This window comes from Pezoporus wallicus, unplaced genomic scaffold (genome assembly GCF_028554395.1).
Source record: "Pezoporus wallicus isolate ANWC-B61680 ecotype Strahan unplaced genomic scaffold, APGP_CSIRO_Pwel_v1 contig_7731, whole genome shotgun sequence".
Classification (NCBI taxonomy): Eukaryota; Metazoa; Chordata; class Aves; order Psittaciformes; family Psittacidae; genus Pezoporus; species Pezoporus wallicus.
The window spans coordinates 1410553-1437746 of NW_026635361.1; the positions used below are offsets into that span (position 1 = coordinate 1410553).

The following is a 27194-nucleotide window of genomic DNA, read 5'->3' on the forward strand; positions in this document are numbered from 1 at the left end:
AGGGAGAATACACAGCTTGATTCAAATAATGGATATCCCTTGGCTTTAAGCAACTGAAACCTCGTGGTTTAGAGTGAAGATTGCTTTAGCTCCAAGAGAAATCATATTGGAAGCTGCAGTTGTAATGGGAAAATACTGTTAGAAGTTGCCTTGGTTCTGGCTTCCAGGAGATTTAAGTTTAGCCAGCAGAGAGGAGGTTTGAGCAGCTGAAATGTGTTGGTATGAACTGAGGTGGCACTGGACAAGGCACGCACATGAATTGGAAAGGACTGGGGGGTGTTGCTTTGCATGAACCTTTCTGTATTCATCTGATAGCTGCCTGCTCCTGGGATTGCCTGGTCTGAATCCCAGGTGCTCCTTCCTGCATATACAGAAGGATGGAGTCAAAGTGGGGTTTTTCCTCACTTCCCCTGAAGATGGAGATGTTAAATTGTCCCATGTTTCTCCAGCATCTCTAACTGGATGTTTGTCTCTCAAATCCTGCTCTTCTCCAGCTCTTTCTTTATAGCAGCACTTCCTCTTTGCTATGGATGTTCTTGGACCTGTATTTGTGGTCCAAGTGTTCTTCCCCTACATCTTAACAGCCCTCAAGCAGTGAAATTAGCTCAGCACTGAGAGAGATATCCAGGTGGATGGAAAAGGTGGAACCATTTGGCATGAAGATGCTCCAATGTTGAGGTTGTGTGCATCCTCCTTTGCTTCTGTCCTGTCCTAGTTGTCCCTGTCTGCCTAGAGAAGAGTTTATCTGGTTCAGAGGCCATAGGTGTGGAAACCCACCTCAGTTGCTGGCAGTTAAACATCTGCAAAAGAAATCCGTAATAGCAAATACACTGGGCAGCCAAACAGCTGGATGATAGCTGAGCTGGGAATCTCTGTGGGATGCCTGGTTTGGGGATGGAGAAGAGCCCACTTTGGGAAGGTGAATGTGGCTGGAGCCTTGGCTAACATAAGAGGGGTGATGCCAGCTCGGCTGCCTCTGGTTCAGCAGCTGAAATCTGATCAGGGGCTGCTGTCAGCCTCATTTATCGAGGAGGGAAGCAGCAACTGATGGCGTTTCAAGGGGTGCAGATAAGAAGTGGGCCTCCTGTCAAATAGAGCATGATTAATTACCCTCTAGCCCGGCTCCCGCTTTGATAGGAGTGTCTAATGGTCTGCAGGCTTGCGGATCAGGTGGTGACATTCCTGTTGGGAGGTGAGGATGCCTGCTGGGGAAGTGCCATGCGTAGGGAGAGATTCCATCAGCTGTGGTACCACAAGGAGGATAGGAAAAAGCTGGTTTCCCCTTCTGGAGGCTTTGCTTTTTACTTTGCCATCCAGTCAACCCAACAGCTAACGCTGGGGTGGCTGAGCAGGCGGCTCTGCATGAAGCCAGCCAGGGTTTGTCCTTGGAGAGGAATTCAGGCACACCAGGAACTGAGATAGTGCAGGGTTCAAGTTGATTTGCTTGCATTTGAACTGTATTTTACCTCTGTCAGGGCTGGGAGAGTGGGGAGAGCCTTCCTACCAGGTAATTACACTGTCTCCTGTCAAAGAAACATGAAGATCTCTTCAAGAGTTGCTTCAAAATGCATTTTCAATCACTGTGGCCTTCGCCAGGCTCCTGGGGAAAAGTTGTTCCTTTTGGCTGGTTGATGCTGCTTCTCTTCTGAACATCCTCAGAGTGAAAGGTGGGAAGAGCAGCTCTTTCCTTACCTGGACAGGTTGTGGCTTCAGAATGCCCCCTCTCTGCCTGTTTTTCACTCGGCTGCATGCTTTATTGCAATGTGAATGTGGCTCTGCAGAATAAATGTCTGGAATTCTCACATTCCTTTGTTCCTTACTAAAAAATGGCCACTTCTGAAAGTAAATTGGATGGGGGGGGGGGGTTGGAAAAGTACTGCTCCAGGCTGGGTATAATTAACTGCTCTTTGTCTCTTGAGTGCAGGGCAAGTCATGGCTTAGGCTGCTTGATGTGGGGAACTCCCTGCAGTGGGCATGGCTCAGCACGAGGGGAGCAGAGCACAGAGTGGCCCTTGCAGGGGACTTGCATTTTCATTTTCATCAATCACCTCTATAATTTGGCTAAGAACAGTCTCACAGGAGCAGTTTTTTGTTGTGTAACAGCAGTTTACACCTTCAGATTTAGACCTCACTCTGAAGTCTGGCTTAGATAGGGTGAAGAGGAGGAAGAAAACCCAACTTTGGCAGCATGCGCGGGTGAGTGAGGAAGACCTTGGTCCAAAGCTTAGTTCCCTTTCAAGCAATGGAAAGCTGAGCCCCAGCCCTGAGCCAGTGGCTGGGGGGCAGAACCTGGGTGATGGCTCAGCCAGTGCCCCTGGTTCATTGCCAAGAGGTGTAGAAGCAGTCCTTAGAGATTAGCTGGGCTTACAGCTTCCTCAGGCCCTTCTTAAATAGCTCTTGAAGGAAGGAAATCCAACAGTTGCTCCTCTCCAGCCCTGGGGATACAGGGGACATTGAAGCCTGTCCCTAGAAGCCTTCTGTTAACATCTGCCTGAAACAAGAGGCTTTTGAGTGGGGTGAAACAGCCTGGCAGAGAGGGCTGCTTATTCCCTGGAAGGATAGAGATGTTTATAGCTACAGTCAGGCTTCCTCCAGGAAAACTTAGTCCAGAATCTGCTATTGTCGTTAGAGCTGTCTTTCCCTTTGGAAAACCATGGGCAATGGGGTGCTTCTTCCTTCTCCTTCCAGCGTTTCCCTGCCCTAGAGTTTGTCTTCCTCAGGTCTCCCGTGCTCCTCAACTACGAATCATCCCTTTTTCCAGTGGAAACAGATTCCTTGTGACCCCCCACCTTGGCTGATTCCTTATAGGAATGGCTTGTGCTTATGTAGCTGGGGTTGTACTAAAGAAAGAGAGCAGGAAAAGTAGGAGAGGAGGCAGTCATCTTCCTCGCCCTCTTCCTGAGCTAGGCTTTAGCTCTTTGCAGGCACAGTAAGTACAGCATTTGAGAGCCGGCGGAATAGAGAGCCTTGGAAGTACAGTAAAATGAGTTTGCCATCAAAAGGCAACAAGTCTTACGCTGTGCCCCCGGCTGCTGACCTTTCCCTCTGGAATTCTCCCCTCTGACCTCCACATCATTAATCCTGATGCTGCCAGATGACAGTAATCCATCATGGCCCCTGACAAGCCTTGCAGCCGCCTGTGAAAGGATCCGCTCGGCTTCAGCATCCAATCCTCCCATGATACTCGTTTTTCAGCCTTTCCTGTTGGAGCACTGGGGGTTTCCAATAAAGACTTTATCGCTTTGCCTTTCCTCAGCCAGGCATTGGGGGTGGAGAAGGGATTGGGAGCAGCTTTCCTGTGCTCCTCCACTCTTTAGCACTCGGATCCTAGGGAACATGCCCATTTCCACCTTGCTTCGAAAAGTACAAGCTCCAAACCGCAGCTCGGGGGGATATTACTTGGTGTGGTACTGTAAGAAAACACAGGAGGAAAATGATCCCAGCTCCTTGCTCCGGTGGTAGAGGGATGGAAGTAGTTTGCTCCCTGTTGTAAAGTTTCTCAGGCTGCATAAAGGAATTTTATGGCCTTGGGGAGGGGGGGAGCTCTAGGTTTCAGTTCAGTTTATAAAGCTATTAATGACATTTCAGGGCACTTTGGTCTGTGGGGCTTGTTTAAAAGCAAGCTTCAGGAAGGGAAGGTGTCAAAGGGGTAGTAACGTGAGGTGGGGAGGGCAGAGCTGATTGCTGTTCTATTCCAGCTAGGAGCAGAAACCCATTTCAGCCTTTATTTCCCACTGGTGTAGATGATGTTTGTGCCTTTCACAGGAGCGTTTGGAGAAGTATCCTCGTGTACCTTTTCGGCTGCTGAGATGGGAGAATGTAGAGAAGGGTCCAGCTGCATTTAGGAGAAATGCAGGGTATTACAAAGCAGATTATTTCCTTCTAGTCCTGCATTAGCAGCTTTTTTGCCTGAGGAGCCTTATCCGTGACCCTTCCCTTTCACTCTCCATCTGGTCACCGTCCAAGGAGAGCTGGATGAAAGTCCCTTCTGGGCAAGTTAATGCTCTTCCCTAAATTGGATTGGGGAGAAGCGGGTGGCTTTGAGCAGCACGGGGTTGCTGGAGGGGTCGGGGAGAGAGGGTCTTGATCCTGCATCAGTGAAGCAAGGTGCTGCTTGGGACAGCCTGGCTCTCCGTGCTGCTGGGGTGGGAATGCTGAGCCATCAAGGAAGGGGCATTTTCAGGTGGGAAACCCCACCCCTGGTCCTTCCTGGAGACCTGGGAGAGAAGCATGTCCCTGCTCTTCACTTGCAGGTGTGACTCTGGTTCCTGGGCTCAGCTGATGAATGATAACTCCAGGCTGGTAACATGAGCACTCCCAGCCCTCCGCGTGGCTGGAATGATGCTGAGTGTGCTCCGGAGCCCTGCAGTAACACACCGAGACAAAATGGTGGCTGGGGTTATTCCTTTTGGGAAGAACTGGGTCCTGGAATGCGGGAGCTGCAGGGAGTTTGAATGGTGTGGGTTGGAAAGGACTTTAAAGCTCATCCAGTTCCAACATCTGAGTTCCTGGAGGGAGCTGTCTCTGAAATGCAGGAAGAGGGTCTGGAATTACTGCTCTGTGGGCTTTCCTTTTGGATGAGGAAAGGGTTGTTTAGACCAGGCAAGGAGAAGAGGATAAGAAAGATCTAAACTGACAGCTGGCAGACCGAGCCCCATCAGGTTGTTCTTGATGTGTTCTTACAGCTGAAGAGTTAGTAACTTGGTACAATTGAAGGCGGCCCTTTTAAAGCTGGAAAAGTTTCCTTTTCCTACCCAGCATCCCGTTAACTGGTGGGAATTGGTACCATGAGCTAATGCATAACAGGCTTCAAAAAGAAAGGAGAAGGGGGGAAAAATTACACTTCCATGTATAATGAGGACATCTGCAGGGCCGAGCTGAGCTCCTTTTCACTCAACAGAATAAACCCCATTTATAAGGGCCATAAACTGCTCTGCTTCGGGGCATTAACCGAGTCGCTGGCTGCTGAGCGGTGGCAGAAGCCTCCCCTGTGGGTTGGGGATTCCATAATTGTCCATTACGGCACTTCCCAGGCCTTCCTGTGAAGGCTGGTGCTGAGCATTGTGGTAGGCAGGATACTGGCCTCAGATGGATGGCTCTTTGATCCAGGACAGCGTTTCCTATGCAGAAGAAAAGGTTTGCTACATCAGCAGTTTTCCTCCCTCTTCCTCTCCTTGCCTCAATCTCATTAGTTTGGCCTTTTCAAACCCTGCACCTTTAGCACTTGAAGGTGCTGCTAAAAAGGCCCTATCAGCTTAAAAATCACATTGTCTTACCTCTCTTAACCCACAAGATAACTTTATCCTTGTGGTTCAGTTTTGTCATCTCCCTCTCTGCCCTCTTTGTCCTCACAAGGATAGAGTAGGACCTTGTTCTGGACTCTGAAAAGCACCTGGATGCCTGGTGCTTCTCCCTGCATCCACCCATGTGTGATGCTCCCTTACCCTGCTCATTTGCTCACCTCCACCATCCCCATGATTGCTCTAGCTTCCTCACAAGGCATCGCTGCTCCAGCAGCAGTTGGGTTGCAGAGCTCCGGGGTTATGCCATGGTACCCATCTGGAGACGGGATAGCAAACCCTGGGAAGCGAGGGAGTTGAATCCCAGCTCACAAGTAGCTGCTCAGCCCCTTCCTGAGCATGAGCAACGCAGATTTGTATCTGAGATTGCCCTGGGAGCTCATAAAACACGATTCCTCTGTGCTGCTCCCTCCCTATTCAAACCCCCAGGATTGAATAGTCCCCACTTCCCCTCTTTCTATTTCAGAAGTTGCTCTTAGCTGCAGGTTATTATTTGTCCGATAATTGCTTTTGCCTGCAGGAAAGGATTTGTCATGGAAAGGACGTGCCATGTAGCTACACTTCTCTGCCTCATTTACTCGCCCATCAAGAGGCCTCAAGTCAGGCTACAAATAGAGTTGCCTCCATTTCCTATTAGGAAGAGGATCGATAGCTCCAACCTGCTGCTTTTCTTGGCCTCATTTTTCTCTCTTGACTCCATGCTTCCTTCCCACTGTTTCCCTGCAGGAACTCCCATCAATCGGATCCCCATCATGGCAAAGCAGATCCTGGATCTCTACATGCTCTATAAGCTGGTGACTGAGAAAGGAGGGCTGGTGGAAATCATCAACAAGAAGATCTGGCGAGAGATCACCAAAGGCCTTAATTTGCCCACCTCCATCACCAGCGCCGCCTTCACGCTTCGAACCCAGTGAGTCCTGTAGGGCCAACAGCACGGATGTGAACACCCAGTGGGGACTGGGGAGGGCAGAGCAGGGACTGGGGTGGAGATGTTAAAGGTTAAATTCTACCCTGTGCCTTCCCTGCCTCATCTGAGCTTAATCTCCTTGGGGCTGTGTCTCTGAAGAGAGCACTGACCCAGCAAGGAGGGAAGGGAGAGGCCTCCCGAGCTGTAGGCATCAAGTATGAACTTGATCATTTCATGTCTGTTTTCACTGCTGCCATGTGGAAAGTTGGATGTAGCACCTGCTTACTGTGGGGATTGCTTTCTGACCTGTAGTACTTCACATTGAGGAGGCAAAAAGAAGTAGGATAAGAAGAGGAAGAAGAACGAAAGTAAACCCATTGTGAAAGCAGCAGGGTGAAGCTGTGCTTTAGTGACCTGGGCATGGAAGCTTGGGCTTTGGGAGCACACCCCAGCTCTTGTGCAAACTCTGTTTTCTTGGAAGTTATTAGAGCCTCTGTTGCCATTCCTGCAGCCTTTGGTACAAACAGGGTTAGGGTTAGGGTGTTAAAAGTTCTGGTCCAAGGCCTTAATTCATGTCAGTTCAGATGGTATCACAGCTGTAAGGGAATTCTGGAGGATTCTTTTCTGCCCTTGTGGGGGTAGCAGTTTGTAAGCAGGTGCTTTCCTACAGACCTTGAGTAAATTCAAGGTTTCTTTGAGCTGTGCTCCGCACCCACCCTGCTCAGTCCTTATCAAACCAAGCACAGCAGCGGTCGTGATATGCACACAAAGACTCCAGAGCTGTGGAGGGCCTCGGTCTGAAAGCCTTCCTGAATGATTGCATGTCCTGCTGAGTTGCCCTGTGCTCCCCTCTCCCCAGGTACATGAAGTACCTCTATGCCTACGAATGCGAGAAGAAATCCCTCAGCTCTCCTGCTGAGCTTCAGGCTGCAATCGATGGCAACAGGCGGGAGGGCAGGCGGCCCAGCTACAGCTCCTCTCTGTTCAGCTACTCCCCCAGCACCACGGGGCCTCCTTCCCTCCTGTCTCCCCCTAAGATCCGCTTCCCCATCATCGGCGTGGCGCCGGGCAGCGGGACCAGCAACCCTCGGGTGTCTCCGGCAGCAGCCGTCAGGAAAGGTCAGTGACTTCCACAGCAAAGAGGGGGCTCAGTTAAGAGGTGCAGGCACTGAAGCATGGTTGTTTCCTGCCTCACCCACCCAGATGACTTTGGACTTGAGAAGAGTGGGATTTGGGTGGCTCAGGGTTTGCCTGTGGTTTAAACCTTGCTTTAGGAAGGGCTGTGGGAGGGACTAAGGCTCAGAACACTGGGGCTGTTCATCCTGGAGAAGGGAAGCTGCGTGGAGACCTCAGAGCAGCTTCCAGTGTCTGAAGGGGGCTACAAGGATGCTGGAGAAGGACTCTTCATCAGGGACTGCAGTGACAGGACAAGGGATGATGGGTCTGAACTTCAGCTGGGGAGGTTCAGGTTAGGTATAAGGAAGAAGTTTGTTACTGTGAGGGTGGTGAAGCAGTGGCACAGGTTGCGAGAGAAGTGGTGAATGCTCCATCCCTGGCAGTGTTCAAGGCCAGGCTGGACAGGCCCATGGGAGCCGTGGTCTATTGTGAGATGTCCCTGCCCATGGCAGGGGGTTGGAACTGGATGAGCTTAAGGTCCTTTCCAACCCAAACCGTTCTACGATTCCCTTTCCTAGGTGACAGTGTGCCCTTGACTGTGTCTATGCCAAATCGTATTGCTGTGCCAGTGACCTTGGCTAGCCAGCAGGCAACTGTGGCAGCAAGAACAGCCACCCTGGAGCAGCTGAGGGAGAGGCTGGAGTCGGGAGAGCCTCCGGAGAAGAAGGTGTCCCGGATGAGCGAGGAGGAGCAGCGGCTTGTGCAGCAGGCTCTTCAGCGCAACCTCTTCAGCATGGCGCGGCAGATCCCCATGAAGATCAAAATCAATGGCAAGGGTAAGCAGCACCTCCGCATGCACAAAAAGCCTTTGCAGGCTGCAGCAAGGAGGGAACTGCTCCTCTTCGCACACAGGTTTGGTTATCTCTCTGGGTGCCAGGCAGGGGTCGCTGTCAGGGAGCTGTTAAATGGAGCATAACTGCAAAGCTTTAGGTTTTGCTTACTGATGCGTAATCCAGCATCATCTGAATCCAGCCGGGATGCAGAAGCATCCTAGCTTCAGAAAGCTCTGCATCTAAGGTGATAAAACCCACTTGAGCTTCTGACCTCCTGTGCTTGGCATAGTGAGATTGCTGCAGGACTCAAGCTGTTACGCCTCCACAGACCTTGGGTGTGTGCCATAGGTTAGTGGTGGTCTGGGCAGCGCTGGGGTAATGGTTGGATCTGATGATCTTAAAGGTCTTTCCCAACCTAGCTGATTTCTATGATTCTATGAGTGGTTTCAGCTGATGCTAGCTCAGTTGGCCTTGCAGTGCTGTTTTATGCTGTGAGGATGCTCCTTCCTTCATGGGAAGCACATGGATCAGCTGAAATTGCTTTGGGCCACACTTCTGACCCCCTCATGTTTAATACCTGGTATATATGTCAAGTCCAAGAGCATGGCTTAATCTAGCCAAAGGCAGCCCTGATTCTGCAGTGGGTAGAGACATTTTGGAGGGGAAGCCCATCATGTGCCAGATGCTCAGCTCTCCCCTGCCCTGCTCTTAGTCTCAAACCAGCACTGTGCTGCAGAGGATGGTTTTCTCTCCTTTCCTGCTCAGGAACCCTTTGAATCAATCATGCAGGTACCAGCTCCCTCCGTGTGGCTAGCAGGCTATCCAGCTTTTAGGAATCCTTTGTCAGGTGTGAGGAGGAGGCCACAAAGACCTGTGTATCTGCAGGGGGCCCAATGGCTTTTAGCAAGTCAGGTGATTGCTACCAACATCTGCTGCAGCCCTCCACAGCCTCCAGGCAGAGAACTCCTGGCAAGGCTGGGTTAGAAGGTCACCTCCGAGCAGCATTCATGGCCTGGGAAATGTGCTCCTGAAATGCTTTGGAGAAGGGGAGTCGCCCTGGAAAGGTCACGTTGTCAGGATCAATACTCTTAGATGGGGGCTTCAAAAGCTGATTAAGTGCCCTGGCTCCTTTACCTGTCCCCGGGGCTGCACTTCAGTGCACAGGCAAAGCCTCCACAGCTGTCAGGCCCAGCAGCTGCTTCCTCCAAACCTTTTGATCCATTGAAATTAAAGGTCTCAGCCCCACTATTAATTGTACATTTGGGTGTAGGCACAAGGCCAGGCAAGTTTGGCATGGCTTAAAGAAAGGGAAGGGTTCTTCTCGAGGCCTTTGCTAGCAATGCTGGGAAATGCTGTCTAGAGACCCTTTGCCAGAAGTATGTACAGCAGAGGGTGAGGGCAGGTTCCTCTCGGAACTCTGCTGTGGAGTTCAGTGGGATTGGGAGTTCACATCAGTTTGAAGGTCACCTCAGTTTCACATTCACGTCCAAACAAAGGATGAAACCGGTGAGAGCAAGGGAATTCAAATTTGATCAAGTGATGTTCAGTCCCTCTCATCTCGCTCCGTTTTTGTTCTCTCCCCCCTGAACTTCCTACATCAAAATGCTGGGAATGATTTTAGTCTCCACAGGCTGAGCCCTCAGGATTCAATGAGCCTCTTCCCACCTTTCTTAGCTGCCTGTGGGCAAGTCTGACCTTCCCAATGACAACATAGAAACAGCACGGAGCTTGGAGAGGTGCTTCGGAGCCTGTCACAGCTTAGAAAGGACTCTCCAGGGATACAGAAAACCCACATTGCCACTGTAAGGGCAGGGAAGCAGTGTTCCCGGCTTCCAGTCCTTAGCCCTGTGGATAGTCCCCTCCCTCCAGTGGCCACTGGGGCTGCTGCAGCCTGAGCCCTGCGCTGGGGCTCCCCACAGCCACCATGCAGCTAATGGCCTCCAGCCTTGTCTCCTGTGCTGCTGCTTTGGAGGGGGATGTTAATTTGGCTTCCAGACTGAGTCAGGGAGAGGTTTGTGAATGCCGGTGGGTTTAGTTCATACTGAAACACTTACCCACCCTTGTAGACTTGGCATACATTGCGTGGGGAGAGGAGACCCCGGGAGGGTTCTGTCCGCCTTTGATCATCCCTGGGGGTGCAGGGACCAGGGCAGCCTCTCTCTAACCCTCACCTCTTCCTTCTTGAAAGAAGGCAAAGCAGACTCGGCGGCAGCAGCGGCGCTGAACGTGTCACCTAATGGCATTGGGAGCATCAACATGTCCGTGGAGATCAACGGCACGACTTACGCTGGTGAGAAAGAACCTGGTCAGAGCCAGGCTGGTGGCACAGGGGGAGGGTGGCATGATCCCGGGGCTGGCCTTCGCCAGGCACAGCTTGCCCAGCTTGGGGAGCTCAGCTGGAGGTGGTTCCTCTTGCCTTTGGTCCTAGGGATGAATGCCCTTTCCTTCGGGTGGTGGTTGTGTTAAACATCTGAAGGAAGGGACGTCTGTAGACATGTTCATAGGAAGGAGCATTATCCCTCTTCTCCTGAGGAGTGGCTTTACTCAGGTTTACCTTAACGCATCACTGGGAAGTGGGAATTGTTCCCCTCATGCTCTGCTCAAGCCATTCACGTCTGCAGGTCACAAAGGTGACAGAGCCAAGGTAGGAGGCCTGGTGCTGCAGCACGACCAAAGCTGCTTCTCCTCTAAAGGTGTTGAAGGCATTTGAGATCTTTGCCCTCTGTAAGCACGAGCCTGCTGGAGCAAGTCTCAGGGGATCCCTCCCTGTATCCTGGTGACCCCTGATGCCAGAGGCCTGCGTGGTTTCTCACTGAGCCTCTCTGTTGGGCTGTTTGGGGTTGGATGGATGCCCTCTGCACTGTCCCCTGAGCCGTTCCACCCCCCAGTCCCACTCACCCTTCCCTTCCCCTGCCTTGCAGGAGTGCTCTTTGCCCAGAAGCCCGTCGTCCACCTCATTGCAGGCTCCAGCACCCAAAGCTCGTGCAGCAGCAGCAGCAGCTCCCACTGCTCTCCCAGCCCTACCTCATCGCGGGGAACCCCCGGCGCAGAGCCCTCCACCAGCTGGTCTCTCTGATGGAAGGCCCGGCCCTCCTGTCTCACACTGGCCTCCAGCTTCCTCCCTGCCCCTCCACAGGGAGCGAGCCAGGAAGGAGTCGCACAGATTTACCTCATCTCAAGGAACCTGGTTTTGGGCTTGGCCAACGGCAAGATGATGATGATGATGATGATGCTGCTGCTGAAACCTTTCCATGCCAGCAAGTTTTTCCTCATCGTCTGTTTGCCCAGCCTTTATTCTTTGTTCTCCCCTTTCTTTCCTCCCTTTTGCTGTTTGTTTTCTTCCTCCTCCTCCTCCCACGCTTTGCTGTGTTCCTGTTGGGGTGGGACATGGAGGGGGGGGCATGCCTGGCGTTTTCCAATCAGGGATCATCTCTAGGAGCTGCGGGATGGGTGAGAGATGGCCAAGACGTCACCAAGGCAGGTGGAAAGAGCTGGAGATGGGGCAGGGAAACTTGGTTCTCCTTGAACCAGCAGGCACTGGGCTCTTCCCACAAAACATCCCCATGTATTGACAATCCTGAGACCCCATCCTCATGTGGCTTGTGCTGCAGAAGGCCAAAAGCCTCCTCACTTTTCCTCTTCAGGCTCTGCTGTTCGTATGTTGAACACGTGCTCTTGGCTTAGGAGCCAACTTCTTCTTTGAGGCCTTGGCAAGAAGAGAGGCACCTTCTCACTGCTACATTTGACCCATAGACACATTAAAAACCATCACATCAGCTACTTCACCCTCCTGGCTGATGCTGGCCCCATCACTCCTGTTGCCTTCATGCTTTCAGACGAGTTTTAAATGCCCTTCACCTTGTCTGTCTCTCCCATTGAGGAACTCATCCCACTGACATTCACCCTGGACTGCCGGTGGCTTGGTGCTTTGATCCCCTGCCCCCTTGACACAACCTTAGCTTGATGGAGGCTTCTCAGGGTGACTTCCTTCTCATGAGGGGTCTTTCAGTAGCCCCTGGAAGAAGCTCTCCACATCTGGACACCAAGACAGCAGAGGGTGATGCGTAGATGTAATCCAGCAGGTCTGCGGGGTGCGTGCAGGCATCACGGTTAACGTCACACACATCTTCTTGCTGGTCTCTGAACAAGCCCAGTCCCCTTCTAATTGCACGTGAGCAAAAAGCAAGCAGCTCTCAGTGGAGCTGAGACCTTTTGCTCTGCTGGGTGGAAGCAGACAAAAGGAGATCAAGCCCTTCCTTGCCCTTGTTCCCCTCAGACCTCCAGCTGCCAGCAAGCAAAGGCTGGCCCTGGCTCTCCGTAGTGACTCCATGAGCTCAGGTGGTCTCCTCCTGTCCCTCTTCTTCTTTGGCCTTCCCCAGCCTGGAGATGGGGTGCAAGCACCATCCTGCCCCGGTGACGTCCTTCCCATCCTCCAGACCCGAGTCAGGTTTTGTTGAGCAGATGAAATACCTCAGATATGTACTTGTTGTTGGGGGTTTTTGTTTGTTTGGGGTCGGTTGGTTTTGAACCTCTTCAGGAAGCCTCGGCATATCTTACCGCTTGGTTTTATACGTGGTTGTGCTGACGTTGTGTTTTATTGTTCCTTTTTAACTCGATCACCAAAGACAAGGTTTGGCAAAAGGCAAAGGAAAAGGCTGAGCAAAGGAGCAGTGGCTTCCCCAGCCTTCAGCCAGCGAGGGACACCCTGAGCAGCATCGCCCCAGGACACGTGCATGGCCCAGCAGGACAGGTAGAGGTAGGAGAAGCAGGCAGGAGCGACCCCTTAAAAGAGCTGTCCTTCCTGTTGGACACGAGGGTGTCTCCAAGCTCCTGGTGGCTTTTCCAAGCTCCTGCATCTGTGCTTGCCTTTGGCAGAGGTGCTCAGGGCAGCTTGGAGGTGCCAGCTCTGCTTTAGGTGACGTTATGAGACACAGATACGGGTTCTGGCCCCTGGCAGCAATGCTCAGTCTTGTGCTGCTGCACCCAGCCACCACTTTATCCCACACAGAGCTGCTTGTGTCTGCAATACAGGACTTAAGCCACACTGGGCAGCCTTTGGGAAGAAGCCCTGTGCTCCCAGGATGTCCTGCTCCTAGGAGCTCTTTGCTTTATACTACTGAAAAGCCGTGGCTTTAAAAAGCACGGAGCCAGGAGCAGGAGGATTGGGCTTAAACATGCGCGTAGAAATGAATGAATGATCCTTTAAAGTCTCACATGTCAGCTTCTCCTTTGTAATCCCCCAGCACTCCTTGGCTGTACGGCCTTGATTACTTGTGTAAGCCTCGGGCAGCACCTCCGAGTCGCAAGAGGCTCTCACACTCTCTAATGGTGAGCTGAGATGCCAGGGGTTGATTGACCCTGCTGCTGCCATCCTGGGGGCTTGAGGAGGATGCGTGTGTCCTGAGAGAGATGCTGCTGCCAGGTATCCCAGTGCTCAGCTGGGCATGGGGAAGCCGAGCTGCTCACTGGCTGTGGGGCGGTTGCTTGGCAGATCCCGCGAGGCCCCCACCGCGTTTCCTCCTCGGAGAGGATTTTCCAGCCTCTGGGACTCCTTCAGATTGTTGGGTTTTTTTCCCTTTTTTATCTGGTTTTGGTTTTTCTTTGGGGGTGGGGTTTCCTCTGAGTGGGACTGGGGCACTTTTTTGCTTTTCCTTATGCTTTCTTCTCTGGTCCTGGGGAGCAGAGGTTTAGTAATGGGTGGTTTTGCTTATGTATCACATGCTAACATTGTGTGTTCTTGCACAGAAAGGCACTCGAATCACTGACCTGCTCCAACAGCTCTGACACTACTAGAGTATTAATGTTTATAAGCTTTACACAACTAGACTGGAACTAGACAGGGACTAACAGATTGTTTTGTATCCGATTCAGGGAAAAAGCAAGTCGGGATGCGTAACAGATACCTCAGTAACAAATAAGCTGCGACAATAAACTGGTCCTTCCTCAGCGCGCGGCGCGCAGGATGGACCCCTCAGACTGTGAAGAGTAACCCTTCCCCTAAGCCCGGCTTTAACACTGGCTTACCCCTTGTTTTTGCTGAGCTCCAGATCTACTGAGGTGCCGGGCTTTGGGGCCAGGGTTACGGAACCCAGCAGCAGGGATGGGGCAGAGGAGCCAGGGGATGCTGAGTGAGGATGGGGGATCCCTGCTCGCTCCGGCTGCCCTTCGTTTCCCTCGCCCCTGTTCGATTGTCGAGTTCTCAGGGTTTCGATGCTGCGGGTAGGCCTGCTCCTCGGGTGAAGCGCTCTGCTTTGCTGAAGGCTCTCTCCAGCTCCAGACCAGCCAAGGTTTTGCAGCGAGCAGCCAAAACTCACACACCAAAACTAGAGAGGCCCCACGCAGCCTCCGATGCTGCTGCTGCAGCTGGGGCGGGGGGAGAGCCACCAGCTGGGTTCGATGTCCAACACAGACCACAGACCCAAACCTGCTTCTCCTCCTCTGGCAGCTCCCAGTGTCCGGTTGAGCTGGGAAAGGGGGGAAGAGGCGAGGGGGAGGCTGCTCTGCTCCCAAAGTGAATGTGAACGCCCCATGCCTGTGTGCGTGCTCCAGAGGGATTCACATCGGAACACCGGTTCTCCAAGCAGCTGCAGCAGCCTTGCTACTAGTTTTGTTAGCTATTTAAAAAGAAGATAACTAAATAAAGGTGTGATAGCCTAGGCGGTGGATAAATACCTCAACGTCTCCTTCCAACACGTGTCTGTATATGTTGTTGTTGGGTTTTTTCTATCTTACAGGTTATCTGAATGTTTATATTCCAATAAACTTCTACCTCTTCACACGCTGCCCCTGCCCGTCTCCTCACTCCAAGAGGATTTCAGTGTTTCCCAGCGCCTTTCTTCATGCCACGGAGGTGTTCCCGTGGGCTGGGGGAGCCCTGGGTCCTTGCAGGGCTCTGTGCTCCTGGAGGGCTGGGCTGTGTCAGCCTGGTGTGGTGCAGTTCGGGGCAGTGGGTACCAGTGCGGTGATGCTGGGGCTCACTGCATGGGAGATTCCCTCCTCACTGTCCCCAGCATCCCTGTTGTGGGCTCGCTTTGCCTGGGCTCTGGCCCCAGCCTGCCGGGGCAGCACACAGGCCATGGCAGAGCCTTTCCCCCAGGATTCCTCCCTATGGGTGGGTTTGGCTTTTTCCAGCTCCAGCTTTTCCCTATGGCAGCTCTGCTGAAGCAGCCCAAGGACTCACCTGCTCTTAAGGCCAGGTGCCTGAAGCAGTTATGGTGGGTTCTGGTAACAGCGGGGAGCAGACACCTTTGGGGCATGGGATTTAGCCACCAGCAGCACCACGACTGGAGGCAGGATGGTGCTGGGATAGAAGGGGCTCCCCTGGCTCTGGGGTGCTCAGGGACATGGCTCCAAAGCAGCCACCCCAACCTCACCCCGAGGTGTGGGACATGCCCACACACCCCCCAGCCCTGTCACTGCTGTGCTGCATCCTCCAGCCCCGCTGCCCCAGCACCCAAAGGGACCGAAATCACTGCCCCTGCCTCCTCCCCAGCCCCACAGGCTCTGTGCACCCGTGGTGGCCACACTGCAGCTCTCCCAGCTCACCCCCCCGTGCTGGCAGCCGCTGTCTGGGCTGGAATCCACCCCTCCAGGCAAGCTCCCATTCCCAGCCTCCTTCCCTCCGTCCCTCCCCTCCCTGCACAGCCTGGATTCCTTAGCAAGGGCCTGGAGGGAGCCCAGCTTGGATAGGAGCATCCTGGTGGGACGCTGCTTGTTTTTCTCTTCCAAACCCTGAGATCCCTTGGAAACCCACGTTCCCTAAGGAAGCACAGGAAGGCTCCTCTTCCATCCCTAGGTCTGACACCACCCCAGGAGGACTCGCACCCCTCCTGAGCCGATCAGGTCACAGGGACCAGCACCAACCTCCAGCCCCGGAGATGGGCTCAGAGGCCAGGTTGGACACAGGGCCTTGGAGCAAGCTGCTCTAGTGGCAGGGGTTGGAGCTGGAGGAGCTTTAAGGTCCCTTCCACCCAACCCCAGCTGTGGCTCTATGGCTCCATGGCTCTATAGGTCTATAGCTCCATAGCTCTATGGCTCCATGGCTCTATAGTTCCATGGCTCCATGGCTCTATGGCTCTATAGTTCCATGGCTCCATGGCTCTATGGCTCTATGGCTCCATGGCTCTGTAGCTCCATGGCTCTACGGCTCTATGGCTCCATAGCTCCATGGCTCCATGGCTCTATGGCTCCATGGCTCTATGGCTCTATGGCTCCATAGCTCCATGGCTCCATGGCTCTATGGCTCCATGGCTCTATAGCTCTACGGCTCTATGGCTCCATGGCTCTATGGCTCCATGGCTCCATGGCTCTATGGCTCTATGGCTCCATGGCTCTATAGCTCCATGGCTCCATAGCTCCATGGCTCCATGGCTCTATAGCTCCATGGCTCTATGGCTCCATAGCTCCATGGCTCCATGGCTCTATAGCGCTATGGCTCCATAGCTCTATGGCTCTATGGCTCCATAGCTCCATGGTTCCATGGCTCTATAGCTCTATGGCTCTATGGCTCCATGGCTCTATGGCTCCATGGCTCTATAGCTCCATGGCTCTATGGCTCCATAGCTCCATGGCTCCATGGCTCTATAGCGCTATGGCTCCATAGCTCTATGGCTCTATGGCTCCATAGCTCTATGGCTCTATGGCTCCATGGCTCTATGGCTCCATGGCTCTATGGCTCCATAGCTCTATGGTTCTATGGCTCCATGGCTCTATGGCTCCATAGCTCTATGGCTCTATGGCTCCATAGCTCCATAGCTCCATGGCTCTATAGCTCCATGGCTCTATGGCTCCATAGCTCCATGGCTCCATAGCTCCATGGCTCCATAGCTCCATGGCTCTGCGGCTCTATGGCTCCATAGCTCCATGGCTCTGCGGCTCTATGGCTCCATAGCTCCATGGCTCCATAGCTCCATGGCTCTATAGCTCCATGGCTCCATAGCTCCATGGCTCTACGGCTCTATGGCTCCACGGCTCTATGGCTCCATAGCTCCATGGCTCCATGGCTCTATAGCTCCATGGCTCTATGGCTCCACAGCTCCATAGCTCCATGGCTCTATAGCTCCATAGCTCTACAGCTCTATGGCTCCATGGCTCTATAGCTCTATAGCTCCATGGCTCTATGGCTCTATAGCTCCATAGCTCCATGGCTCTATAGCTCCATAGCTCTACGGCTCTATGGCTCCATGGCTCTATGGCTCTATGGCTCCATGGCTCTATAGCTCTATAGCTCCATAGCTCCATGGCTCCATAGCTCCATGGCTCTATAGCTCCATAGCTCTACAGCTCTATAGCTCCATGGCTCTATGGCTCTATGGCTCCATAGCTCTCTGTCTCTCCCTGTCTCTCCGGATCAACGTCACAGTGATGTTCCAGCCGTTCCCCCCCGCACCCCGTTCCCAACGGCCCGGCCCCGGCCCTGCTGAGCCGCGACCCCGGGGCGGGCGGAGCCGCGCGGGGCGGCACCGGAAGCGGAAGCGGAGCGGAGCTGAGCGGCGGCGCTGGGGGCCGCTGGGTCCGGGCCGCAGGGGCGGAGGGGCCCGGGGCGGCGGTGAGAGGGGAACCGGTAACGGGGCTGGGGGCACCGCCGGGCCGCGGTGTCGGGGAGGGCCCGGGCTGAACCGGACCCCGCCTGTCCCCGCAGATGCATCACTGCAAGAGGTACCGGTCCCCGCAGCCCCAGGGCTGCCTGGGCCACCGCTGGAAGAGGAGGAGGTCCCGCAGCAGGGACGGCTGCGAGGGGAGGCTGCGGGAGCCCCCCCGCAGGGAGCTCGGCCGGAGGTCACGGTCCAGGAGGTGAGGGCCGGGGGTGGGCACCGGGAGCCGGGAATCAACCGGGGTGGGAAAGAGCGCTCAGCTCCTCCGGTCCAACCGTTCCCCAGCACTGCCAAGGCCACCACTAACCCACGGCACCGAGGCCTCGTCTCCACGCTGTGTGAACCCTTGCAGGGACGGTGACTGCAGCCCTGCCCTGGGCAGCCTGTTCCAATGCCTGAGCACCCTCTGGGGCAGGAATTGTTCCTCAGCTCCATCTAAACCTGCCCTGGTGCAGCTTGAGGCCGGTTCCATCCCATAACCCCGGTCCCTGCCCTGGTCCGTTTCCTAGCTGCAGCTCGGCTTTAAGCCTGTAAATCCCAGCGGTGGAAGTAAAGGGTTTAATGCCGTGAGCATCCATCCCGCAGCACCAAGCCTGAAGCTGGTCCCAGAGCAGCACCTTTAACATTGCTAAGGGAGAAGAGCCTGCTCTGGGATGGTGCTTCCTGGTTCCGATGCTCTGGGGGCATTGGAGCCTCCCTGTCCCACAGCCCGCTTGCTCCTGCAAGGATTACAGATGGGAGAGTGAGCGGCTGTGCCCTCACCTGTGCTCTCCGGAAGGATCCAGCGCTGCCAAGGGAGCTTTCCTGCTCTGGATGTTACCTCTCTTTGTTCAGCATTCCCGCAGGGACAGTCAGGTGCTGGATAAGGGCTGGGAGCTGCAGCGAGGGTTCTGGAATAGGTGGGGACTGAAAGGGGCTGCTGGGTCCTCACTGCTCTGTGGTGCCGGAGCCGGTGCAGGCAGAAGGGAGCTGGGCTCATCCTTAGCTTCCCGACGTGTTCTACAGGTGAATTTCTGGCTTGGGGTTACTTGAAGGAAGCGGATGAGGAAGCACTCCTGGTGCACGCAATGGGCTTTTCCATCTCCCAGTTGAATGGGGTTGGGATGGCCCCAGGTTTAGTGACGACCTTCCTGCCCCTTTATCCTCAGCCTAAACTCACAGGCTCATTGGTCTCCTCTGTACCTGAGTCCTTCAGGTTCTTTCCATTCCTCTGGATCTTAAAAGTTCTCGCTGAAGTCTCCCAAGGGGGTGTTTGGGGTCGAGTATCCATGTGGGAACATCTCCTACCTAAATCACAGCTTCTCACTGGAGCTGTGACGCAGGGCTTGGAGTGGAAGCTGGGTTATCAGACCTAGGGTAGAAGCACAGCTCTAGTTTGTGGTGCTGGCTCATGGAGCATGGGGCAGGAGCCTGATCACACCACGGAGACCAAGTCTTCCTTGTGGCTGCTGCTTGTGACCCACAGGTGTGTGTGTGTGTGTGCTTGGTGGCTTGGGGCCTCCAGTCCCCCTGGGGCAGTGACTGCAGCATCGCTGCTGGCTTCGGTCCTCCTTTAAGAACTAATGAGGGATCCTCCTGGGGGCTGTTACACAGCGCTTGTGCGTGCTGGCAGAGGGGGCTCAGGTGAGGCAGGCAGCTCGGATGCAGCTCAGAGCATCCCATCCCCTTGACACCACACCGTGGCCTCTTCCAACCACCTGAGAAGTGGTCGCTGAGCAGAGGGGTGTTTGGAGCTGGGACCCTCCTGTTGTGCCCCTGTCCCCGTCCCCCAGGGCCGCTCGGTTCCATGGGGACCGTGCCTTCTCCAGGCTCACGGAGCCGTTGTTGCTTGTGCCGCAGCGCTGAGAGGATGCCGTACCCGCGGCGGTGCAGGCGGGACAGCGATGCCTACAGGTTTGAAGAGCGAAGCCCGTCCTTCGGAGAGGATTATTACTCGGGCCGCGGGCGGAACTGGCGGCGTTCCAGAGGCCGGGAGCAGCACCGTGCCAGGAAGTACCAGTACCACTGCCGGAAGCGCAGGACCAGGTCTTGTAGCAGTACCTCCTCGGTGAGTAGCATCCAGAACGAGCTGAGGATTGCTCAGGGTTTTAACTGTTCTTGCCTCCTTCCAGCTCGGAGCGCTGGGTGAGTACCTCTGATCCCATTCCTCTGTGTGTTTCATTGCAATGTGGAATGTACAAGTCCAGAGCCTGTGTCTTGTTGAGCAGGGAGTGTTCGTAGCTCTTGGTTTCGTGCTAGTCCAGCCCCTGTGTAGCCTTAATACGTGAGGAAGCCAAGCTCTGTGCTCGGTGCAGCCAGGAGGGGATCAGGGCAGGCTTCAAATGGCACACACGTGACAGCCCAGCGAGGGGGAGCCCTGGCCCAGGCCAGCCTGGCTGCAGGGACCGCACTGGTGGGGCTGGGACGTGGCCAGGGCTCTGTTGTGCTCCCTGCAGCCCCTCGGGGGGGGGGGTTGGTTTGCAGCACTGGTACCTAGTTCTGGTGGGGGCACGTCCAGCTGCCTCCATGCCAGCATCCCGTAGCAGATGGGATCAGTCAGCCCAAGTCGTAGCCCTGGTGGTGGTGTTAACCCCTGTCCCACGGGGCGCAGGGAAAGGCTTCTGCCTTCCGAGGATGTGCACACGTCCTCTTTCCCTGGTTCCATACAAGCAGCTTGGAACTTGCCTCTTGTCCATTCCTTCCCAGGATCAATAGGGAATATTTGGAAGCGGGTGGGAAGGCTGCTCCTGGGAGTGCCCTGGAAGCACTGGGAGGTCTCTGCCTCACCCCCTCTCTCCTGTAAGGGACGTTTCCATCTTCCACCCGTTTGTTGCTTTTGAGTGTTTTGACAGCTCAGTGAGGGAGCCCTGATCCCTGCAGTCCCAGTGGATGCTGTGTGCCCGGGAACTCTGCCTTCCTCCCCCTGGTTCTGTCCAGTTGACTTCTTAAGCCTTGTTTTAGAAAGAGCCAGGCTCAGGATGGAAACCCTCCGGTGTGGTCGGGGTGTGCGTGTGATGGTGATAACGGGGTGCAGGTTTGGGGCTGGTGCGATCTCAACCCTTTGAAGCCTCAAATTTGTCTGTCCTCTCCCCCTTCTCCTCCTTCAGTTGACCTTTAGAGGTTGGATTGTAGCTCATTATTCCAGACTAGCTGTGGGGGGCACGCAAAGAGAAGCCTGGGAATGGTGAGCTTTGGATTCATTTCCTTGGCTGTGGAGATTGTAAGTTACTTTGAAGGCTGACTAGAAACAGAGCAGGAGTTAGGGCAGGGTCTTGCTTTGTGGACCCCAGGTCCCTGCAGGAACGTTCGGCTGGTTTTCCAGTAGAAGCTGGAGGTAGCAGTGGGGAATGTGGCCTCGTACCTTTAGGGGATGCCTGGAACGAAATGGTCCCTGGGGATTCATTCAGCTAAAGTCCCCTCAGGCTTAAAGCTGCATCCTGCAGCCCCGGGTCTGTTTGCACCGAGCCGGGTGTGTGGATTTCGGGACAGTGAGTAGCTGGCTCCGTCAGGAAGGGCAGGACACTGGGTAGGTGGTGCTGTGTTAACCGAGGCTCTAAAGGGCTACTCCGAGGGAGAACTGCTCCTCTGGCTTCTACTGGGCAGCTTGTCCAAACCGACAGCGCCAGGTGCCCTTCATCACGGTTGCCAGCGGAGAAGGTGAGGTTCTCCTGGCAAAGCCCTTCTCCTCCCCTGCCTCCGGCAGCATCCTCGGGATCTGCTGCTCTCTGGGCAACGGTGGTGCCTCGGAGCTGAGCATCCCAGCTGCCGCCTCCCTTCCGAGACTCACAGAACCCCAGCCTGGGTTGGGTCGGAAAACACCTTAAGCTCATGCACTTCCAACCTCCTGCCACGGGCACCTCACCCTAGCCCAAGAAGAGGGGGGGGCATTTCCCCTCCGCGGAGCGTATGAGCGAGTTTTCTTTACATACCTGTAGCTGTTGATGACTTTTCTGTTTTGAAGTCGGTTTGTGTCTTGACGTGTCCCTTGCAATATCCCTATCGTTATATATGCCGTGTGCCTTATGAAATGCTGGCATCTGGGAAACGCGACGCACCGTCATCTCCAACCTTTGAATGCCGCTCGGAACCGGTCGTGTGCCGTTGCGGGGGGCGGTGCGTGCAGAGAAGCCAACAGAGCAGTAAGCGCAGCAGGAGCGTGGAAGATGACAAGGAAGGCCACCTGGTGTGCAGGATCGGCGATTGGCTTCACGAGCGATGTACAGCCACCTTGCGTAAAACTTTACCTCTTTCTATCCCCGTGTTAGAGCACATCTCTCGTGCCCTCCTCGAGGGGGCTCTGCTGTTTGATTGCTTGTAACTGGAGCGAGCAGTAAATTGCCTCAGGCAGCCGATAGACACTTGAGTGTTAACGAGGGTAGCGCTGAGATGCTTTGGTTTTGCTTTGCCGTGGTGTTGCTGGGAAGAGGCAGGACCTCAGCTCCCGCCCGGGCTCCCGCCTTCACGCCCGCTCCTGTTCTCTCTCCTAGATGAGATCGTCGGCAGCCTGGGCGAGGGCACCTTTGGCAAGGTGGTGGAGTGCGTGGACCATGCCAGGTGGGCGCCTTCCCCTCCACAGAGCGTGTCCCTTGGATGCTCGCAAGCGTCACAGTTTGGGCCTGGGAGCAGTTGTCACCTCCCGCTCGTTGAATTCGGTTGTTAGAGCAAGTGGAAAGGGGCCCGGTTCATGCCTGGCTCATGGGGAGGCAGGGATGTGCTCTGCAGCCAAGTGCTTCGGCACAGGCTGCTCCACTGCAGTAACTGCAGCAGAGGGATGGGCCAGGCAGGGGGGAAAGCGACCTCTTAATGTGCCAGGGTACTCCTCTGGTTTAACCTCTCCTGTGGTTACACTTGACCCTGCCTCTTCCTGACCCCTTGTCCGGCTCTGAGCTGCTGGGATCTCCTTGGGAATCCCTCTGGCACACCTGGAGAGGGGAGGTGGCTGCAGCTCTTTGGACCATTACCCAGCAGCAGCCTTTCCCTTCAAGTCAACTGCTGGCCAAGCAGCATCAATCTCTGGCAGCCCCTGAGAGCATGACTAAGCCTCTTAACACACTAGCTGTGCCCTGGCTGTGTGCAGGAGGACGGGTGTACGTGGGCTTTGTTTCTGACTCCATCCTTCGGTCTCTTCCCTTACAGAGGCAAATCCCAGGTGGCACTGAAAATCATAAAGAATGTTGGCAAGTACCGAGAGGCAGCCAGGCTGGAGATCAACGTCCTCAAAAAGATCAAAGAGAAGGATAAGGAGAACAAATTGTAAGTGCCTACAAGGCTCCTGGGTACCACGTCCCTTCAGACAAGTGGTGTGCTTGGGCCATAAAACCACAGCCTGGTTTGGGTTGGAAGAGACCTTAAAGCTCATCCAATTCCAGCTCCTGCCACAGGCAGGGACCCTTTCCACTGGAGCAGCTTGCTCCAAGCCCCTGTGTCCAACCTGGCCTTGAACACTGCCAGGGATGGGGCAGCCACAGCTTCTCTGGGCGCCCTGTGCCAAACTCCTCCTGAGGTTTGGAAGAGGAGAGCTGCTGAGTCAGCTGGCCCAGAGCTGATGCTCACCAACCACTTCTGAAGCAGGTGGAACCGTGCAGGACTGCCCTGCCTGATGTTAACCCTCCCCGCAGCCTCTGTGTCCTGATGTCAGACTGGTTCAACTTCCACGGCCACATGTGCATCGCCTTCGAGCTGCTGGGCAAGAACACTTTTGAGTTCCTGAAGGAGAACAACTTCCAGCCATACCCTCTCCCTCAGATCCGGCACATGGCCTACCAGCTCTGCCATGCCTTGAGATGTACGTCCCCGGGGCCAGGGGTGGGATGGGAGGGAGCCGAGGAGGAGCTGGCTGGTGCTTGGCTGGGCAGTCCTTTGGGTGCTTCACAGTGTGTTTTCCCTCTCCTCTCCACCCTGGTGCAGTTTTGCATGAGAACCAACTGACGCACACCGACCTCAAGCCAGAAAACATCTTGTTTGTCAACTCGGATTTTGACACTCTCTACAATGAGAAAAAGGTGGGTTGTGTCCAATGGATGGGGAGCAGCCTGCCCTTCCCTCCCTGCAGACATTGCATCTTCCCTGTTCCCTGCCTGCCCCACACCAGGCCTTGGAAGTCTGGTCAATGGGAACAAACTGGCCTTTCCCTCTCCCATGTCTTCTGAAAGCCCCTCTGCTCTGCTCCTGTGAGACCTCACCTGGAGCATTGTGTGCGGTTCTGGTGTCCTCAACATAAAAAGGACATGGAACTGTTGGAACAAGTCCAGAGGAGGCCACAAGGATGCTCAGGGGCTGGAGCAGCTCCTGTATGAAGATAGGCTGAGAACATTGGGGCTGTTCAGCCTAGAGAAGAGAAGCTGTGTGGAGACCTCAGAGCAGCTTCCAGTGTCTGAAGGGGACTACAAAGATGCTGGAGAGGGACTCTTCATCAGGGACTGTAGTGATAGGACAAGGGGTGATGGTTTCAAACTGAAACAGGGGAAGTTCAGGTTAGATCTAAGGCAGAAGTTCTTTACTGTGAGGGTGCTGAGGCACTGGAATGGGTTGCCCAAGGAAGCTGTGAATGCTCCATCCCTGGCAGTGTTCAAGGCCAGGTTGGACAGAGCTTTGGGTGACACGGTTTAGTGTGAGGTGTCCCTGCCCATGGCAGGGGGGTTGGAACTGGATGCTCCTAAGGTCCTTTCCAACCCAAACCATTCTATGATTCTGTAAGACTGCTTTAGGGGCTCCAGTCTATGACGTGGAGGAGCACTGGGGGCTTTCCTCAGCGCCAAGATGTAAAGAGCTCAGAGCTTTGCAGTTACCATCCTTGTCCTTAGCAGTGCAGACACAGCAGCTCTGGGGCCAGGGCTACTCTCAAAGCCTGGCTTCACCCTGGACCGGCTCCCAGAAGTAGCGAGGGTTTCTCTGCTTGCAGAGCTGCGAGGAGAAATCCATTCGGAACACGAGCATCCGCGTGGCTGACTTCGGCAGCGCCACCTTCGACCACGAGCACCACACCACGATCGTGGCCACCCGGCACTACCGGCCACCGGAAGTCATCCTGGGTGAGCGCTCCGGGAGGCTTGGAGGATGGGGGAGAACCCTTGTCCCAGGGGCTGCTGGAAAACCAGCTTCAGAGCACCCTGGTTCTTGGGGAAGGCCTGTTCCATGCATCGCTGGCGATCCCAAGGTCCTGATGGTGTAGTCATGGATAGGGCGGGCTCTTGGCATGGAGTGCAGAGAGGAAAGCCTGGGGGACTTGGGAAGTGCTCAGACTGGCTCCAGGGGAATGTGGAGTCAGCATAAGCTGGAACAAAGTGTCTGGGGGAGACTCAGCAGTGTTTGCACGGCACCGGGGAGCACACAGGTCACTTCTAGGTCTGTCTCTGTGTAATGCCTGCAGTTGTGACAAGGAACTAGGAGAAATCCGGTGGGAAGGTGTTGGGAGCGCCCAGTGACTGTGATTCTCTTTGCAGAGCTGGGCTGGGCGCAGCCATGCGATGTCTGGAGCACCGGCTGCATCCTCTTTGAGTATTACCGCGGCTTCACGCTCTTCCAGGTATGGTTCTTGCAAGGGGCACTGTAACCTCAAAGTCCTCAGTGTCTAAAAGGGCTCGGACTTAGGGGAAGGGAAACGCAGACCAGGCACTGACAATCAGAAGCTGAGTTTGAAAAGAAGCCCAGGAATGCTCAGGGTTTGAGGGATGGTGCAAGGCTCGGATCCCCTCTGGTTTCTTCACTGTGCCAGTGAAGAACAGAAGAACCAAGAGGCAGAAGGGGGCAGAACCTGCATCGTTCCAGAGGCTTGCCCCTTCCCCTGCTCTTGTGTGGGTGACAGACCTTTTGTGATCAGCTCTCCCGAGCTCTGAACTAACGCCCCGTTGCCGTTTGCCTTTGCAGACCCATGAGAACCGGGAGCATCTCGTCATGATGGAAAAGATCCTCGGGCCAATTCCATCCCACATGATCCACAGAACTCGGTGAGCGCCTGCTCCTGCCCTCAGCCAGCCCAGGCAACTGTCTGTGGCTGATTACTGAGGCTGCAACCTCTGTCCTTGCACTGGGTGTATAACCACAGGAGACGCAGTGGCTGTGCATCCCAGGAGCAGCTTTACTAACACCACCTTCCCTTGGCAGGAAGCAAAAGTATTTCCACAATGGAAACCTGGTTTGGGATGAGAACACGTCCGACGGGAGATACGTCCAAGAGAACTGCAAGCCCCTGCGGGTAGGTGCTGCTGGAGGCCTGGCTGCACTGCTCCTTCCCCTTATCGGTGGTGGGGGGCTTCAGGATGGGACCTTCCCTTAGGAACTGGCTTTTGCAGCGCCCCAGAGCTCTCCTCTGCAGTAGAAGTTGATTGGAGTGGGTGCAGCTGAGGGATGCTGTGTTGGGTGCCATGCATCACTAACCCAGGGCCTAGGGCTCGGTCCCTGCCCTACCAGCGTGCTGCACCCTCCTCCCTGTCCCCCCTTCTCGTGCAGACCTACATGTTGCACGACTCGCTGGAGCACACGCAGCTCTTCGACCTCATGCGGAGGATGCTGGAATTCGAGCCTTCCCAGAGGATCACGTTCTCGGAAGCCCTCCTGCATCCCTTCTTCACCGGCCTCTCCGCAGAGGAACGGATGCTGTGCGGCCGCGGCGCCAGCCGGGACCTGAGCAGATGACGGCCGGGGCCGGGGTGATTCCTGCTGGATTTGTACCTCCAGGATCGGAGCCCCAGCCCTGCTCAGCCTCAGAGGGGCTGGAACACTGCACCAAGGACCCTGGGGCCGGGAAGGGGGGAAAAGCTCCGTTGGAAAGCACAGATTTGTCTATTTATATGTTGTAAAGTTAAAATAAAGTGTTTCTTATTGTTTGCTACTTCCCTTGTGGGCAGGTGGAGGGGAGCTTGCTCCCAAGCACCACGGAGGTGGTGGAAACTGAACTGGAAGCCAAGCAGCAGGGAGGGTGAGTGGCTCCTGCCCTGCAGCAGCAGGAAGGCTCTAGAGCAACAGCAGCCAAATAACTCAGCTCCACACGCCCAGCACACAGGAATCGTTGCACTTTATTTCAGGGCAGGCCCCAGTAGTGGCAGGAATTGGTCATTACAGACATCAGGTCACAAATGGAGCATCAAGCAGTGACAGTGCAGTGATCTTCACAGTGACCACAGCAGCGCTTGTGGCAGTTCCTAGGGTAGTGCTGAAGGTGGGGGGATAGAAACTATTGCAAACACAGCTAGAACATGAGCTGGTCTCTGAACAGATAACATAGGGAAGGGGGGAAAACGGACCCAGCGCCCTGGCTGGGTTTCTGAGTGCTCTGGAAGAGCTCACAGCTGCACAGAAGATGTGTTTCATGGAGGTGAGGCCGGTGCTTCCTCAAGTATCCAAAGGGAAGTACAGCCAAATGCCCAAATCTGTCAGCACCAGGCACTGTGAAGTGGGACTGTGCCCAACACAGCCCGAAGCCTTGAGCCTTCCTGCCCTGTCAGTGCTCAGTGTGGACAAGCTACAA

General features: G+C 54.8%; 2 protein-coding genes across 7 annotated transcripts in view; both read left to right on the top strand.

Moving 5' to 3' along the window:
- ARID3B (AT-rich interaction domain 3B) overlaps positions 1-11430 on the top strand; it is a 29470-nt gene extending 18040 nt beyond the window's left edge. Inside the window, exons 4-8 of one of the 4 annotated variants that reach the window (XM_057421317.1) lie at positions 6027-6210; positions 7067-7326; positions 7902-8159; positions 10345-10446; positions 11078-11430. In XM_057421317.1, the coding sequence (XP_057277300.1) occupies positions 6027-6210; positions 7067-7326; positions 7902-8159; positions 10345-10446; positions 11078-11232 (959 nt within the window). In that variant the 3' untranslated portion in view covers positions 11233-11430. Of the gene's footprint in view, positions 1-6026; positions 6211-7066; positions 7327-7901; positions 8160-10222; positions 11006-11077 lie in introns of those variants that run through there. The other 3 variants (XM_057421326.1, XM_057421310.1, XM_057421337.1) reach the window with 3 other exon arrangements.
- A 6354-nt stretch (positions 11431-17784) lies between these two features.
- Positions 17785-26558, top strand: CLK3 (CDC like kinase 3). 3 transcript variants are annotated; one of them, XM_057421408.1, is made up of 12 exons: positions 17785-17948; positions 19589-19796; positions 21852-21945; positions 22216-22282; positions 22865-22981; positions 23347-23513; positions 23636-23730; positions 24630-24759; positions 25171-25253; positions 25595-25674; positions 25832-25922; positions 26177-26558. In XM_057421408.1, the coding sequence occupies exons 1-12, from the start codon at positions 17797-17799 to the stop codon at positions 26360-26362; spliced, it is 1470 nt and encodes a 489-aa protein (XP_057277391.1). In that variant the 5' UTR covers positions 17785-17796; the 3' UTR covers positions 26363-26558. The 3 variants fall into 3 exon arrangements, with proteins under 3 accessions (XP_057277391.1, XP_057277400.1, XP_057277408.1); XM_057421417.1 differs by having other exon boundaries at positions 17841-17948; positions 19558-19796; XM_057421425.1 differs by lacking the exons at positions 17785-17948; positions 21852-21945 and having other exon boundaries at positions 19659-19796.
- The last annotated feature ends 636 nt before the right edge of the window (positions 26559-27194 follow it).